This window comes from Sabethes cyaneus, chromosome 2 (genome assembly GCF_943734655.1).
Source record: "Sabethes cyaneus chromosome 2, idSabCyanKW18_F2, whole genome shotgun sequence".
NCBI lineage: Eukaryota > Metazoa > Arthropoda > Insecta > Diptera > Culicidae > Sabethes > Sabethes cyaneus.
Genome location: NC_071354.1, coordinates 230,065,101 through 230,082,986, shown reverse-complemented (window position 1 = coordinate 230,082,986; position 17,886 = coordinate 230,065,101). Strand labels below are relative to the sequence as shown.

General features: G+C 39.4%; 2 protein-coding genes across 2 annotated transcripts; one reads left to right on the top strand and one right to left on the bottom strand.

The window, feature by feature from the left end:
* Positions 1-690: 690 nt before the first annotated feature.
* Positions 691-13,140, top strand: LOC128738466 (retinol dehydrogenase 12-like). Its single transcript, XM_053833635.1, has 6 exons — positions 691-793; positions 861-1,124; positions 12,183-12,531; positions 12,599-12,666; positions 12,729-12,845; positions 12,910-13,140. Exons 1-6 carry the CDS (start codon positions 729-731, stop codon positions 13,016-13,018), a joined length of 972 nt encoding a protein of 323 aa, XP_053689610.1. The 5' UTR covers positions 691-728; the 3' UTR covers positions 13,019-13,140.
* Positions 5,346-17,218, bottom strand: LOC128738467 (60S acidic ribosomal protein P0-like). Its single transcript, XM_053833636.1, has 3 exons — positions 17,196-17,218; positions 9,230-9,970; positions 5,346-5,682 (listed from the first exon to the last, which is right to left on the bottom strand). The coding sequence occupies exons 1-3, from the start codon at positions 17,216-17,218 to the stop codon at positions 5,496-5,498; spliced, it is 951 nt and encodes a 316-aa protein (XP_053689611.1). The 3' UTR covers positions 5,346-5,495.
* Between the last annotated feature and the right edge of the window lie 668 nt (positions 17,219-17,886).

Sequence of the window (17,886 nt, the reverse complement as noted above, 5' to 3'; positions counted from 1 at the left end):
TTCATTTGGGTCAATTCTTAGAAGATTTTCCGATCGATTGGTGTAAGAATATTGAAAATCGATCGGAAAACCGCTGAGCTATTAGCGCTCAAAACCTTTCACTTTTCGTGACGCTCGCGTTTTTCGATTTTTTGGAATGACACCCTATCTCAAAACTTGTCGTAAGACGTAGTCCTACGTCAAAAGAAAGTCAAAAGTTGAAAACGAAATCATATCTGTATGTAACACACCATAGTTTACAGCCTACTTGGTTGGGCTTGGGCGGTAAGTATATAGAGCAAACTTTCCAATGTACCGCGTGCGTTCGCGACCAACCGAAAAGCAACAGAACCGTTACCACCGTAACTAACTTATTGTGGATTATGTTGCTTTGACGATTCTGTCTTCTTGGCTGTCTTATTTACCGTCATCCATATAGGTATGTATGTATTCTGCGGTGATAACAGAACGGTGACCACCTGAGTCGCTCACTCAGAGAAGATATGTTTGACAGAAGCTATTATATTTAACCGGGATCGCAAAAAACGTAAAACAGTTCGCGAGCGTCATAGTCATAGCGACTAAGTACTTACCCACACGTACTAAGTGGTAGTCCGGCGCTGAACCAACCGTCACACTAGAGTGAGCGGTGCCTTCCACGTTTGAAGAAAAGACGTATAACGTTTATTAGTTTAGTGTAACATCACCTCTGGCCGGAGACACATCTAAGAAGCTCAACACAAACGAGGATGATCGATTTCGTGTACATTGGCGCACTGGCGCTGCTTGCCTTCTTGGGATTTAAACTGTTCAGGTGTGCATTAATTAGTGATTGAATGGAATTCAATTGTTGTTGATTGAATTATCTACCTATCTGTTAGATTGTTCATTGAGGGTGGTCAATTCCGCAAGACGACGCGCTGTGATGGGAAAGTGATAGTGATTACTGGAGCGAATACGGGTATTGGCAAGGAAACGGCCAAAGAGTTGCTTCTGCGCGGCGGGAAAGTGTACATCGCCTGCCGATCGTTGGAAAAGGCAAACCAAGCCAGGCAGGAGCTTCTGGCGGAAACCGGGATGGATAATATTCACGTTCGGGAGCTGGACCTTGCATCGCTGGAATCGGTGAGAAAGTTTGCCACAAGGTAAGTTTCACAATGTAACCGAACTTGGTGTTTTCACTTGGTAGGTAGACCGAGCAAATTTGGCTAATCAATTTCGATTCGGTCGTCACACTTTGCTACAGTTAGCATAATGAACTAAACACATGCTAATACAGTTATTAGTTTAGAGTTAAATTTACAAATAAAATCGAAATAACTAAGTTTTCATCTTTGTTAGACATATTGACAGTTATCTAATATAATTCTACATTCTAATGTGTTGTCTGAAATCTAATCAAACTCTATGCTTTAACACAAGCTGATTGGAATTCAAAACAGGAACTCGGAACAGAATGAGTTTAGCCAAGAATGTTGAATATTAATGGAATGCGCAACTCCGGATTCAAACGGATTCCATTCGACTCAAATTACAGTTGAATAGTTGCTTGCTCTCATAGTATAAAATAATATCCTATTGACGCACACACCGGTGATTCATGATGACTTGAAGAAAGCTCTTTATCTGGGTTTTATTCCGATATTATTCGGTGCGATTTAAAATCAGATAGGAAATTTCACAGTTTAGAAGCAGAGAGCATAACTGAGAATGCGGGTAACAAAAATGGATGCCATTGGTTCCAAGGTTAGGTTCCAAGTTTTATAAGAAATCGCGTAATAAGTGACTTGTGAATTTTTTATCTGAAACAGCAAATTCGTTTGAAATCAAGTAGGTAAAAAAGTTGCATCATTTGTGAGTAATCGAAAAAAACAAATCGTGATGCAACCGTATAGAAAGCGACTTTATACTGGCTGTTGCTTTTAGCATGGAGTGACTTGCACAATTCCGAAAGTGCCAAAACGTTCTAACCAAACCATTAAGAGGAATGTAGTGCTCGAGTAAGGAATGCTGAGGCCGAGGCGTACTGCCGAAACTATTCTCCTTACTCGTTATTACAGTCTTAGTTTTTTTTTTGCTAAACGAGCTAAAACTGCATTTTAATGTGCGGGACGCTTTGTTTCTGCACATCAACTTAGGGACTATATTTTGTTCCGGTTCTCTTCTGTTCTCGGAGTTTAAACCTTTTCTTTCCAGTTTTTCGTTCGTCTTTCGTGTTTTTCGTTCCTCTTTTCCGTTCTGTTTATTATTATGTCCTGCTTTTCTCTTGTTTGTTTTGTTTTTCTTTTCCGTTTTATCCTATTTTCTATATTAATTTTTTTCTTCCCATTTATTTTCCCACTTTATTTTCTTGTATGTCCCGTTTTATCTCATTTTTATTTATGTATTCGTTAATTTTTCGTAACGTAAGGCTATTGCCTTTTAATTCGTTACAATTGGAGACTGTGCATTGGTGCAGTATAATTTAAATCATAGAAAAATTTGTCTTACAAACTAATAAACTATTTCTTTTTTCGATTGAAGCTTAACTAATTCGTGCGGTTGAGCTCTGATAGTAGATTCCGTTTAAATACTAGTTTTGAAGTACTATTTTTGACTGCATTCGGTAAGTGATTCCAAACTACTGTACCTCTGACGAACAATGATTCGTTATAGTATGATGAGCTATGAGATGGAATATTAAAGCTAGACGTTCTAGTCTGTCTGAATGGTATCAGCTTAGAAAATAGATAATCAGGTTTTTCTGTTTTTATTATTTTATATAACTGAACACATGACCGAAACTTGTAGAAATCAGTGAATTTGCAACCTAATAATGAAGCTTGTAAATGTGATACACTGGAATATCTAGACAAGTTGTAGACATATCTTACCGAGGAATTTAAAGCCACTCTTAGTTTAGCTAGAGATGCCGCAGAAGCATTCAAATACGCAAAATCCCTACATAAAAAATGTTGAAGTATTAAGCTGCTTGATTTTGCTATCGACTGAGAAATGACATGTGTCCAGACTCAAACGTTTAAGCGTACCATAATTTTTTTCACACTGGGCATTTATTTTGAGATCCCAGTTTAAACTTGAAGCAAAAATCATACCTAGATTGTTGCCAGTGCTAGAAAAATTCACACGTTCACTATTCATGAATAACGATGGTTTTAGATCGGCTGATCATCATTGCTTGAGTTTTGGAGGTGTTAATCGGCAAAAGGTTTCTTTGCGACCAAAGAAAAACATTGTTCAAATCATGATTAATTTTTTTTGAGATGTTTTGAGTGCTTTCATTATTTTGGGCACAGCAATAAATCTGGACATCATCTGCAAAGAGATGTGTTGAGGAAAATTGCAGAACTGTGGGTAAATCATTGATAAACATTGCGAACAACAGGGGACCCAGAACGGATCCTTGAGGGACTCCAGAATCTATAGGTAGATACGAAGGTATTTTACCATTATAGAACACATCTTGGCTGCGGCCACGTAAATAAGAGCGGATTACATTGACTGCTTAGCTGGAAAACTGTGCAGTTTGTGCTCATTATCTCTCTCGTTTACTTCGTTGTCTGTATGATTCTTCCTTCTTCGCTCTTCCATTTGTCATCTATTTCTGTATAGTCTCATGGTTGCCACATTTTCCTTCTTCTTCTCTCTCGTTTTTCCACTTTTTTGCTCTTTTTTGTTCCGGTTTTCCCTCCCATGCTATCACATTTTTTCTTTCGTTTGTCTTTTTTTCATGTCAACATTAATTCGTTTCTGTCTAATCTACTTCTTCCGTTTTTGTCACATCCTGCTCGTGCTTTTTTCCGTTTTTTCTCCTTCTGTCTCATTTTCCCTTTGTTGCTATTTTTTCTGAATAGCATCCAGGAGACGAATTGCCTCAGTAGCTAGATCCATCGGTAATACATCTGATGGCGTAGGCAAATCCAACTTTTTTGTTTCTTTTTACTTTAAAATTGTACCAATAGGCAAGCTTGTCCTGCACTCACTGAACTTATTTTGCTTTTTTAACTGTAACACCTCAGCTAAGCAAAATTCAAAAATATTATATATGGGGCATTTGTAGAGTAAATTATTATCCACAAGATTGCTGAACTAAGTATTGCTCTTTAGTATTTACGGCGCAATCCCAGTTTACACTGGAAGCGCACCTTGGTGCATTTTCGAATTTTGCTTGGCTGAGGTGTTACAGTTAAAAAAGCAAAATAAGTTCACTGAGTGCAGGACAAGCCTGCCAATAGGTTTATCATTTTGTTGCACTTTTTATTGTTAGCACTACAAACTAATCAATTATAATGTATTTATTTTACAATGCAGCTTTTAACCAAAACTATTACCTTTTTCAAATCTGCACAGACAACACAATCTTTTATTTTACATAAAACACAAATTCAAAAAAACACTTATAATTTTAATTTCCGTGCGCACTTCACTCATTTAGCTTTGAAATTTGAATAATGTTTATGATGAACTTTTTAAAGCATCCGAGAGAATAAAATCAAGCTTTAGGAAGCTTTCCAATTTTAAGCAATCATCCGTTTTGACAACAATTCCCTCGGTAATCTCACCCTATGGTATTGAATACAAAAAGCAAAGCCTTGGACTTAAACGGCTTCTTAAGACTTGACCCTTCTTTATCGACAGACTTTGCGGCCGGCTGTTAGAGTAGGTGACAGTTACGAGGGTAATGCAAAAATCCTACTGACTCTATCTGACAGCACCGCCCGAGTTTCGAACATACGACAACTGGCTTGTTAGACCAGCTCCGTATCTCAAAGCTAACTGGGTGGTTATTATATATTCAATACCTTGGTTGTATTTTCGGCGTAACCCTTCTTACAAAGATATGGAGTGTTATCACCCATACAGTTGCCAACTTTAGTGGTTGTATTAAAAAAGCTATGTCAGGTTCAAGATAACAATGACAGTGACCCCTCCGTCCGAAGACTTGAAGTGTTATCACTCACACAGATGACAGCCCGCTCGGAGATAGGTGCTCGTAATCCACATTGGAGAAAAATTTACCCTGTGAGTGACCTCTCCGTCCGCAGACTTCACTCAGACTTCAGAGCTATCACTACTTCTGTCAACAATTTTCTCAGAGGTGGACTTAGGATATAGGGTTTTTGAGCAGCTTTTTAAAAGCATAATAAATTGACAGAGACAATACAAAAACTTGTGACCAACGATTACTAACATTTCCATAAGAAACTGTTTGCTCTACGTGGTTTGGCTCATGAGATATGTATTTTTGAATTAGGTAAATACCACCATCACTCAACTTAAAATTGGGCAAATATATATTGATGTTCATATTTTTATGCTTACTCATCCTCAATAAGTAAAACAGAAACCAGGTCGCGTTGCACTTTCGATCGTATATCGCCATGGGGACCTGTTGTCGCAAATCCCGGGCGAGTAGATACGATTGACCCGAACTGCAAACACGAACCAGTTGCAAGTGTTGAAATTAAAGGATGGTATAACATGCGAATGCCACGAATGAGAAACCCGCCAGCTTTCTAATCGAACAAGCCGAAGCCCATATCGTCATCCTCGGACTCGGATTCTTCCTTCTTTTCCTCCTTGGCGGCAGTGACCGAAGCAGCAGCAGCAGCAAATTTGCTCGGATCCTTGATGAACTCCTTGACGGTTTCGGTTTCTTTGAACTCAACCTCGGTGACGGCGGCAATGCACAGTGGGGAATCACTTGCCAGCAGCCAAAAAATGAAAGTTCATTTCGACTCTCCGTTGTATTTTTCCTGTGATTCTATACTATTGAAGTGTTCAAATCCAAAATTTTAGATCAATATGATAAAATTTGAATTTTCTATGAATCTTAAAAGTATGCGATCTCAGCATGTTTTAGCGTTTTTTTGAAAAACAACCCAATATTTCAAAATATACTAGAGGTCTAATGGTAGCTCGGATTTCAACGGCGTCTAAGGAAAAGTTCTTCAAAAAATGGTGCTGAATAAAACCCATTAATTGAGTATACAGTAATTTTATCATAGTATGCCACAATTTTAATTTTCATTAAAAAAGTGCCATATTTTCGCATAAAACACGCTTAAAAGTTTTGAAGCCAAGGTTCGCCACTATTGACACTACCGGTAAAAGTTAGCGTAAAATATGAGCTTTCAAATGGATATAGCCTCATTTAGCGCAGAGTAGCGCAGAGCACCGATGTTACGCTTGTAAGCCTACTATATCAGAATTAAACAATACAGACCAAATGCAAACACGCAAAGTAAACGTAGGATATCTTAAATATGGGATATCTCCTTTACATGGTTGGATAAGCTACTTCGAATGTATGGTCCATATTGCATATTGACTAGATTTTAGAGGTTGAAAGAAATCTGGAAGATACAGCGATAGTAATGACGGAAATTCAGCTCGAAGATCTTATGCCAATCCTGGTATCAGGTTTGAAATCACGGGTATTGATATGAAATTAATTAAAAGGGTGAGAAATTTTCTTATAGCAAGTTCTTGAACATATTATTTCAGAAAAATTCTAAACTTATTGTCCTAGTATAGTCCTCATATAATACGTCCACTGCAATGCAAAGAATTTGAATTCGCGGTCATAAATGAATCTAGACAACTATATTGCTGATAGGACGAATGACAGAAGAAGCACAAAAACAAGTTTTTTTGTTTAATTATGGTCACATTTTGACAATTCGTGTCATTCGTGATTTCTGCGGGGTTGGAAATTGAACCACGGTCCTCGGTGTGAGAGGCGTAAATGCTAGCCACTACACCGGTATTGACCCTCACGAAAATAAGGTTATTGCCTTATGCTAAAAATAGTGATTATTATTATTATTATTATTATTATTATTTATTTAATATATCCATCTGACAAAGTCTTAATGAATTTATAGTCACATGTAAGGTCCACAATTAAAAATTATATCAAATCAGTGTTCCACAGTCGCTGCGTGAATTTTCCAGTTGGCTCTCCAAACTCGAAGAGTTCTTCAACCCGAGTGAAAGTCCGGACACATGCAGTCATCGGTTCGTGGAATCCAAATGTGGTACGATGAAAAACGGCATGCAACAATGATGTAGTGCGTAAAGATCTTTGCGAAGCACGGAAATTGACTTTAGTAAGTAACGTCGGTGAATCGATGTCGCTGTTTAGAATTTTTGCCACCAACGTTGCCTGCTGAACTTTACGGCGCCGTTCCAAAGTATCCAGGCCCAGCAAACGACAACGTGCTGGATACGGTGGAAGATTGTCAGGATCCCGCCAAGGCAAATCCCTAAGAGCCATACGAATGAACCTTCTCTGGATGCGTTCGATTCTTAAGGTCCACGTGAGCTGATGAGGTAGCCAAATTACACTTGAATTTTCAAGTACTGGACGGACTAGTGCGCAATACAAGGATTTTAGGCAATGAGGGTCCTTGAAATCTCTTCCAATTTTAGCAATAAATCCAAGCTGCCGGGAGGCTTTGGAAATGATATTAGAACGGTGAGCATTGAACGTAAGTTTAGAGTCAAGTAAGATGCCGAGGTCGTTAACCTGATCAACCCTTCGGAGGATACTTCCGTCAATATGGTAGTCAAACACAATCGGGCTGTGAATGCGATGAAACGTGATTACCTCACATTTGGCTATACTCACAATCAAGTAGTTTAACTTGCACCAGTTCGCAAAGGCATCTAGTAAATGCTGCAACCGATGACAATCATCGATAGAGCGAACATTAAGATACAGTTTGAGATCGCCGGCGTAAACAAGTATGCAACCGGCTTCAAGTAGTAACGCGACGTCGTTGAAGAATAGGATGAAGAGTAAAGGCCCCATATTGCTTCCTTGGGGAACACCGGATTTGTTAGTAAACGCAGATAAAACGGTAGATTCCAACTTGACTTGCAAGACTCTATCACGTAAATATGAGCCAAGCCAACACAATAGTCGTTGCGAGGCTCCTAGACGCTGCAGTTTTCGCAAGAGGATGCGGTGGTCAATCCGGTCGAATGCAGCCTTCAAATCCGTGTATACTGCATCCACTTGTGCTTTTTCTTCGAGTTGCGCGATGCAAGAGGAAGTGAAGTCGAGCAAATTAGTTGAAACCGACCGGCCTGGCATGAATCCGTGCTGGTAGATGGATATGTAATGCGTAGTACGATTGAGGATAGCGGTGCTGACGATAATTTCAAAAAGCTTAGAGGCAGCAGACAGGCTTGTAATACCTCTGTAGTTCTTAACATTTCGGCGATCGCCACGCTTATGGACGGGGAACATGTAAGATTGTTTCCAGATATCAGGAAATTTGCCTTGCGTAAAGGACTTGTTAAAAATGCGACAGAGTGGCACAGATAATTCTGATGCGCAACGGGACAAAATAGCAGCAGGAATTCCATCGGGTCCAGCGGAGAAAGATCGCTTCAATTTACGTGCAGCTTCGACAACCATCAATGGAGTTATTTCAAATATATCGAGGTCGACTAGTCCTTCGGGAACGTTCAACGCGGCTAGTTCAGCTTCACCGTCAGAAGCAGACACATTCGCGAACACAGAAGAGAAGAAAGATGCAAACATTTCGCAGGAATCAGTGATGGAGCGTGATTCTGACTCGTCAAGGTAAACGTTGGTCGGGATATTGGTGCATTTCCGTTTCGAGTTGACAAAACTCCAAAGGAAAAGCAAGATAAAAATACAAGACAATAATTTGCATGCAAAAATGAGTGTGAAAATACAAATCGTGATAGAATTATTCGTATTCTTATTTCTCCGGATAAAGCTTATAGCTTCTTTGAAATAGAAAAATGTAATTAGAAAAATCTTTCTGAGAACGCTATATTACTATTGAAGACGAAACGTAAAACTAGTGATTCTGCAGAAGGAGAAGGAGAAGAAGAAGAAGAAGAAAAAGAAGAAGATGGAGATAAAGAAGATTAAGAAAACTAATAAGAGGAAACGTTTTGATTTTTGATTAATATTAACTTATATGGATTTTGTGTTGATTATTAAAGCTCATACTTGCTTTGAATTGTTTTATAAAATGTTTTATCCTATAAAAATCCATCTGCAATAGTTTTCCAAATGACCCTCATTTCTTATACGTCAAAATACTTGAGAAATAGTTGAAAATTCTCCCTGACACAAAAAATATACGTTCTAATGCAAAATAAACCTGAAATTCGGGCTCAGCACCCCAAAATTACTTAAGAACCACATATTAGCCTTGATTTAGAGATTTTTTGCTTGGCCAGCGTTTGTATGGAGTCGCCCCACTGTGCAATGGCCAGCAGATTGCGGAATCCGTTGGCGATGCTGTGTGGTACGGAAGCCAACGTCGGATATCCGATCTCGAGCGAAATTGCTGCCAAATTGGCCACTCCTGCCTGGAATTTGGCACGGAGGTCTTCCGGCTTGATGTCCAAAATATCCGGAGAGAAAATAGAACCAGAATCATACACTTGCTGAATTTGTAGACCGTACGAGAACGGCGAAATGTTCAACATATTCAGCAAGGTAGCCTCGGAAGCTCCGACCTTGTTGCCTGGCTTCAGGATGGGTACATCGTTGATGATTTCAATTGTACCCTTGGACATCTTGGTCGGAATAGACAGAGCCTGGAAGAAAGAAGTCTTCTCTGGACCAGTGTTCTGCGCTGGAATGACGACTTCTAGCGGAGCGATGGCACCAGCACGAGCTGGGGCACGGACCTTGCTTTTCATCAGCTTGTCGCGCACTTCGACCAGGTCACCCTTGGTGAACACGAAGCCAACGTTACCGCGGATGTGCGGTAACAGCTTCTGGCTCTGGTTCTCGAGGTTCTGGTTTTCCTCCAGGTGACCACAGATTGCTTTACGCATCATGGTGTTCTTGCCCATGAAGACAATGGCTGAGCCACGAAGCGACATACGAATGGTCTGCATCTGGCGAGACCCAACGTTGTCCGCGCCGACAATGAAGCATTTTGGGAACTCGTCGAGCAATTGCTCGATTTTAACTAAGTAGTTTGCTTTCCAGCTAGCTTGGACTTACAAATGGAAATGATATTAGGTACTTTCAATTAGATTTGAAATCGGAAATGAAACTAAACTAAAGATTGAACGTAATGTATGAATTGAAATTGGATATAAAAAGCCTGAGGTTTTAAACGTCTTTAAGACTTGACCGTTCTTTATCGACAGACTTCGCAGTCGGTTATTAGAGTACAGGACAATTACGGGGCTAGTACAACGATCCTACTGACTCTACCAGCACCGCCCAGCTGAGATTGGGCTTGAATCAGTACAATCCGTTGCACTAGCGTCGAAATTGTCCTGTACACTAATAACTGGCTGCGAATTCTGCCGTTATAGAAGGGTCGTCTTAAAGACTTTTATACCCAAGGTTTTGCGTCTCCCAGATGGCCTGCGAAGACTGACGAATAAAACACAGAAGATCAAGTTTCGAACATGGAACTTTGGTTTTGTGTTACTATAGATTCGTGGGAAGTTATTAGGTCGGCTTTATAGAGGGTTGTTGAACGAATAATGCGCAACATCAGTGCGTCGTGTATCTGTAGCTGTAAAGTAGACCCCATAGTGTTCCAAAGCCTCTTATCCAGAAACTCCTGTCCCTACCTCCTCGCGGTACTAGGCGGAATACGAACAACCGGGTAACGAATCCCGGTGGAAGTAAAGGTCGTATATCTACCGGAAAGGAGGCACTTTACTGAATGTCTTTTCCCATGTCAGAGGCATCTTTTGGATGCTTGATAATTCCTCTACCAAGTGCGCGATTGTACTCCAGGATAGGAGTGGCTCACGACTGCGTCTGATCCGGAACGGGCGGCTGAATAAAGAAATGTTTTGTCTCGGCACTTCACCTAAGATGGCAGTCCAACCATGAGGCTCGGTAGCGTGGCTCTACTAACCAAACCCACTTTTCAACGAAAAATCAAGGAAAATCGATTCGGAACATTCGACATTGGCAAAGGCGACGAAATAAGAACATGGAAGGGAAGCTTGGTATCTGAAACTTCAGACTGCTGAATTTCGTGAGGCTCGATCAGTTAGAACCCCGAAAGTTCGCAATCGTGGCATTCAATTCAACACCGAAACCTGACATGTGTATAAGGACGAGGAGGGAAACCTAGTCACAAACGAGCGCGAGTGATCGACAAGGGAAAGCAGTTCTTCCATGGGCATCTCAATAGCGATATAACAGAAATAGACGGAACGGAAGTTAACATAGGAATGTCTACAAACGATAACAGCGTCTAGGCTGCCGATCTCGAAGAGATCCGGCGAGAAATCCGCCAACTGGAGAATAGTCGAGCAGCCGAAAAAGACCGACTTCCGGCAGAACAGCTGGACGGATGCATTGGGCAAGGCATGTCGCCAAAATGCCGAACAAAAATGTCCAGCAAAAATGATTTTCGCTTCGCATCCGGTAAGAACAAGTCGAAGAGCGGTGCAACGAGCGAGCTGTCAAGAACAGGTTGAGTGAGATCTGGTGTGCACTGGGTATCCGCATGGCCATCGTCCGTGAGTGGGCTTGGCAAGCCACATTCGGGCGCTTACGCAATTCGTCTTTGACCATCTCAAGGCCATAGTCAAGAGTCAAGATGGATGACTTCTATCGAGCATAAGTGAAGTGATTCTGAATTTTTATACATTCTGTACGTTCATGAATTAATAGAAATCATTTTCCAAGCCTAATTTATGGACTTTTGAATGGGTCACACATCGAGTGCCGGACCCTGTATAGATGGCGACGAAGTGGTCGACGAGTTCGTGTGTTTAGCAACGCTTAAGTGCACCACTAAGGAGATCCAGCGATGCGTTTAATCTGGAAATCGTGTCTTTATTTCTCAGTAAAGTACAAAACAATAAATCTGACTAACCACTCTGTCTTCTATTATGGGTTTGAATTATTCACACTGCTCGGTGAGGAAATTCTTTGGTCACAGACGAAGGACGTGGAGTGGCGCCGACACCCGACACCACCAAAGACCGGGGAACAAAATTGTTTACATTTTTGTTATGAAAAATTGTTCTACGATGATTGATTTAATAATTGTGATTTTTTGAACAATTTCTGAGAAAATGGACAAATTTCTCTAGAGGTTTTCTTAAAAAAAATAACCCAATTTTGTATGACATTTTTGTAAACCGCCTCAGAGTAACCCTAATAAATCATGTTTTATATTAGTGAGAAAACAAAATAAGTAATGCAAACATGCACATTCCAGTTTCCTGGCCGAGGAACCCCGGTTGGACATTCTGATCAACAACGCCGGAGTGATGGCCTGTCCGAAGGCGCTGACCAAGGATGGCTTCGAACAGCAGCTGGGTGTCAATCATTTGGGTCACTTCCTGCTAACGAATCTGCTGCTGGACCGGCTGAAGGCATCCAGCCCGAGTCGGATCGTAAACCTGTCCAGTTTGGCCCATAAGTGGGGATCGATTAACAAGCAAGATTTGAACAGCGAACAGTCCTACAACCAGGTGACGGCGTACTGTCAGAGTAAACTGGCGAATGTGCTGTTTACGAGGGAGTTGGGTAAACGACTGAAAGGAACGGGAGTGACCACTTATGCGGTGAGTTTAGTTGCTGTGACCCTTGAAAAGGCTAAAAAGATATGATTGGTTTTTGATCTTCTTTTAGGTTCACCCAGGAACGGTTGACACTGAACTTGCCCGACATATGGGAACATTTTTCTTTCTTTTTGAACAGTAAGTGAACAATAAACTAACGTTTTACGAGCCCCAATTTAATTGTGACACCATCTTTTCAGCAAATTGGTTAAGCCCTTGCTGCGGCTAGTGTTCAAGACGCCACGATCAGGAGCCCAGACTAGTCTGTACACCGCACTGGATGAGGAATTGGCCAGTGAGAGTGGGAAATACTACGCGTGAGTTTGATTTGGAAGCCTTACTGATCTTGCAGTTATTGAGAGAATGGTTTCTTTTTTTTAGGGATTGCCGTGCAACTGTCCCGACCAAAGCTGCTAGGGATGACGAGACTGCCAGCTGGTTGTGGAATATGAGTGAAAAAATGACCGGATTGTCTAACAAAACTTCGTGAAATGTTTGCAGCCATGATTAGGTAATTCCTGGGGTTAAAATTAGGACCTCATTCCTATTATTCTAGGTGGGTATTCCTATAATTTGCAAATAAATCTAGAGAAAGTTCTAATGACACTATATTGTCACTAGGAAACCTGATTTCCACTTTCTTTTATCACAAATTTTTACTTTCCCACTAAATTATGAACCATTACAGTCGGTCTATGTCATTTGTTCTAGAGCCCTCTAGAGGAATTATACGATTTATATTTGCCACCTCCCGGTCAAGGCTTTCGGAGCATGCTTCTTCGTCAATTATTATCCGATTACGCTGTCCAGAGCAATTTTCTGTAGCACGTGCAAGCGCGTGAAGCACCGTCGCGACGGCCATGTGCGCGGATGAACGGTTCGAAGGTTTCGTCTATGGATGAAGCAGTAGGCACTTACCTACATACCTACATCGTGCCGTCTTGAACTCAGTCAATCAAAACAAATGTTATGCGAGACGACACGTAACTATGGCAACGCGCCAGTTTGTGTATTTTTTTACCTTTCTCACTTGACACGATCGGCGGTCGCCGGCAAGCATTGTTTGTTGAATCGCTACCGGGCTTACCGGGCAGATTAAATCATTAGAATAATTGATTGATATCGATCATAGAATTTTACGACTTCTAATTTGTGCTGCGACGGACTATATAACTAGCTTCATTTTCTATGGTTCGGTGGCTCACTAGCGTGCCCAGACATAGACAAAAGGTGGGGTACCCGACCTTTCGGAAGAATGTTTTGGTTTGGAAAAACGGAGTACATAATCGTAGGCAGCGTTCCACCGACATTTATGTTCTAGGAAATTATTACTTTTTTGAGTTAAATCAGTTCATGATATATTTGAGATTTGACTTAAATTATTCAAGAACGCTTATTCTCGAGTTTCGTTCTTCTTCGTCTTTGCTTTACTATCTTTCGTCTTTCCATTTTCATTGTTTAGTTTTGGTCTTTTTTCATCAATTTCTCGTCTTTTATATTATGTGCACGGTGTCGTTGTTTGAACTCGTCTTCTTGTTGTGTTGTTAGTTGTTTACCGTTTCTTTTAACATCTGCCTTTCTGGCATCTTTACATGCTCAATTTGTCACTTTTCAGCGATTTGCTGTTATTTTTAGCTGTTTTGCCGACTTTCTATCGTCTCCTCCTCATCATGTATTTACAATCTTTGTCGTGTTTATAGTCCTTTTCTAATGTTTTTGTCGCTGCTTTGGCATTTTCATCGTATTTTTGTTGTTTTTTGCCTTTCGACTTTTCCGTCTTTCTTATCTTCTCATCTTATTGTTGTCTTATTGATGCCTTTTTGTTATCTTCGGTGCTTATTTTGTATTTGTTATTTTTTTGTAGTCGTTTTCTGGTCCTTATGCCATCTATTCAACGTATTTTCGTCATCTGTCCGTCCTTTTCTGCCCTGTTTTTGTTATGTTTTGTCTCTTTTTTCGGTTTAAACGATATTTTGGCTTTTTGCTGTCATACTGTTTTTCGTCCTCTTTTCGTTGTCTTTTATCATCAATTCACCATCTCTTTGTTGTTTTTGTCATTTTTTTTTTGATATTTTTCTTTGTCGTCTTTTACTGCTTTTTCATCGTTCTTTCCTTGTCTCTCTGTCGTATATTCGTTTTCTTTTTATCGTACTTTTAGCATGTTTTCTTGTATTTTATCGCTATTTAAACGGGCTTTAGTCGTTTTTAACGCTGTTTTGGAATCTACTCGTCGATTTTAGTCGCTAGCAGTACCGTATTTTTGTCGCCAACTTTTCATCGTACTTTTGCCATCTTTTCATCTCTTTTTCAGCATCTTTTCTTCGCATATTTGTCATCTTTACGACGGCGGTTCGCCGTCTCTACATTGTATTTTCTTCGTATTTTAGTGATATTGCCATTTTGTCTGGATTTAAAATCAAAGTTTAAATTGATCTAAAAATTAGACTCGAAACTAGACTAGAAAATTACGAATCACTCAAGCTGTTGAAGAGACTATAATCTAACAAAAAAATTGACCTAAAATTGCATATGAAATTAAGATGTCTTACCACTTTTCTGTTCTGCTTTTTCTCTTTTCCAGTCCTATTTTTCTACGTTTTGTTCCGTTCCTTTTCTGTACCGTTTTTTGGGTTTTGCTCCCACGTTCCTTCCGTTATTCCTCTTCTTCCCGTGTTTACATTTTTACTCGTTTCCCTTTCCGTTTTTTCTACTTTTCAGTCTTATTTTTTCTAATGTTTTAAACTCGTTTTTTGATATTTTCTTTCCCGTTTTCCGTATTTCCTATACTCTTTATCCCTCTTTTTCGTTTCCAGTTTTCGTCTTTTACTAACGCTTTTTAGTTTCTTTCCTTCTCGTTTTTTGTATTGGTCTTTTCCGTTATTCGTCTTTTTAATGCCCGTTTTCCGTCTTTTCTGACGCGTTCATTCTATTTTAAATTCCCTTTTTACCTTTTCCTCTCTGGTGTTCCTTTTTTTATCTCTCGTTCATTTTCTTTATCACATTTTCCCGTTTCGCCCATCTTTCTCCTTTTCTCTTCTTCGTTTCGGTTTCCGTACCAGTACCGTTTTCCCATCTTTGCGATGTTATTTTTTTCTGTACCACTCTTTGTATAGTTTTCTATCCTTTTCTCTTTCGTTTTTCCTTTTTTCTGTTTCCTCTTTTTCTGTTCCGTTCTTTTCGTCTCATGTTTTTGCTCTTTTGAGTCCTCTTATCAGATTTTCCTCTTGTTTTTCTGTACCGTTTTTCGTATTCTTTTATGTTTTCCGTCGTTTTCAGATTCGTTTTTCTTCTTTTCCTGACAATTTTGTTGTCATTTTTTGTCCCATCTTTATCTTTTTCGTTTTCGGCTTTCATCTTTTTCCCTTTTTAACTATGTCTTCCTATGTCTTTTCCGTTTACTGTTCCGGTCTTCCTCTTATTATGTAATGCTCCTCTTCTTTTTCTAACACCTTTTGTTTTTCTTGTCCATTTTATCCCTCTATTTTTTTACTGTTTCTGTCGCGTTGTGCCTTTTGTATGTTCTTAATTCTCCATTTTTCTGCTTTTTTATCCCCTTTTTTCTCCTTTTTTGGCTCAGTTTTCTTCTTTTTTGTTTGCTCTTTTTTTCTTCCGTTTTCTCCCGTTAAGGAGACATAAAGGGGACACAGTAGGGTATTCTGTCACGTTTTATTCTTTTTCCTTTTTTAAAATGAAAATTGACAGTCTTCGTCTTATTCTTTCACACAGTATCTTTTTTCTATCTACCTTTTCTCTTTTCCAGCCCTGTCTTTCCACGTTTTGTTCCGTTTTTCGTTTTCTGTCCCAGTTTTGTGCAGATTTTTTTTTCGTTTCGTTCGCCACTGATTTTGTCCTCTGCTCTGGTTTTCCTCTTAATATTCTTTACAACGTTTATTCGTATTTTCCTCATTTCTAATCCCGTTTTTCCACATTTTTAAGCCGTCATTTTGTGTTCACTCTGTCGTTTTAATTCTTTTTTTCTTTTTTTATTGCTCTTTTTTCGGTTTATTCCCCTTTAAATTCTTTTGCGTTTTCGTCTGTTCCTTTGTTCCTCTTATTATGTGCTTCTTCTCCTTTTCTGTCACATTCTATTTTATCCATTTTATCTCTTATGTCTTCCGTTTTCATTTTCTCTCCATTGTTTGCTTTTTCTGTCCCTTTGTTGTGTTCTAGTTTCTCCACTTTTCTTTGCCTGCTTTTCTATCCTCATTTTCTTTTCAGTTTTCCCTCTTTTTCTCCCCTTTTTCTTTGTTTACCACTTTTTTTCTAATTTTAAGTCCCGATTACTCTTCCATTCTGTCAAGTTTTTCTTTTTATCCCAGGTTTTATTCTTTTCTGTCACGCGTTTTTCCATTTTTTTTAAATTGAATTTGACATCTTGCGTCTTTTTTCACCCGTTTTATCCCTTTTCTGTTCTGCCTTTTCTCTTTTCCAGTTTTCTTTCTCTGTTCCTTGGTTCCCTCGGATCATCTTTTTCTTGGTTTGTTCGGTTCCATTGTTCCGTTTTTCTTCATTTCCAGTTTACGTTTTTCTTTAACTGTTTTTCTTCTGGTTTTTCCTCTGTTCCGTTATTCCTTTTATCTATCGCGAGTTTTTGACTTCTCTTTGTCCTTTCATCTCTGGTGTTCCTTATTTGTCCTCCGTTTCCATCTTTTTCTTTCCCATTTTACCTGCTTTTTTCTTCTTTTTCCATCCCATTTGCCTATTTCGTATTCCAATTTTTCCTTTTATATCTCATTTGACCCCTCTGTTGGTTTTTTCAATCCCTCAAATCCCTGTTTACTCTTTCTGTGTTCTGTTTTTTCACGTCTCATTTTTTCGCCATTTTCAGTCCCCTTCTTCGGCATTCCCTCTTGTTTTTCCCATTTTTCTTCCGTTGTTTCTCAGTTTTAGGCCCAGTTTTCCTCCTGTCCTGTTTCATTTTTTGTCCTTTCTTGGTTGGTCTTTTTTTTTCGGTCCCGGGTTTTGTTTTTTCCTCCTTTTAACTCTTTCCTCTATCCTCTTTCTTCTATTCCTTTTTCATTTTCGTCTGTTCCGTTTTCCCTATTATTACGTTATGCTTCTTTTTTTCTGTCACTTTATGTTTATCTAGTCCATTTTATCTCTTTTGTCTTCCGTTTTCACGAACTATCCGTAGATCCATCGGTAATCCATCTGTGAAAATACTAAGAAAATTTACTAACATTTTCATAGGAGAAACTCTGCGTTATTTGGTTCATGAGACGTAACAACAAAAAATACTGTCATGGAAATTTTATCAATAAAATACAGTAAAGATTGGTGAACACGAAAAACATTTAAAAAAATCCATGTGACAGAACATAATTGTTCGACTTTTCTTGAAAGTTTTCCACCATCACT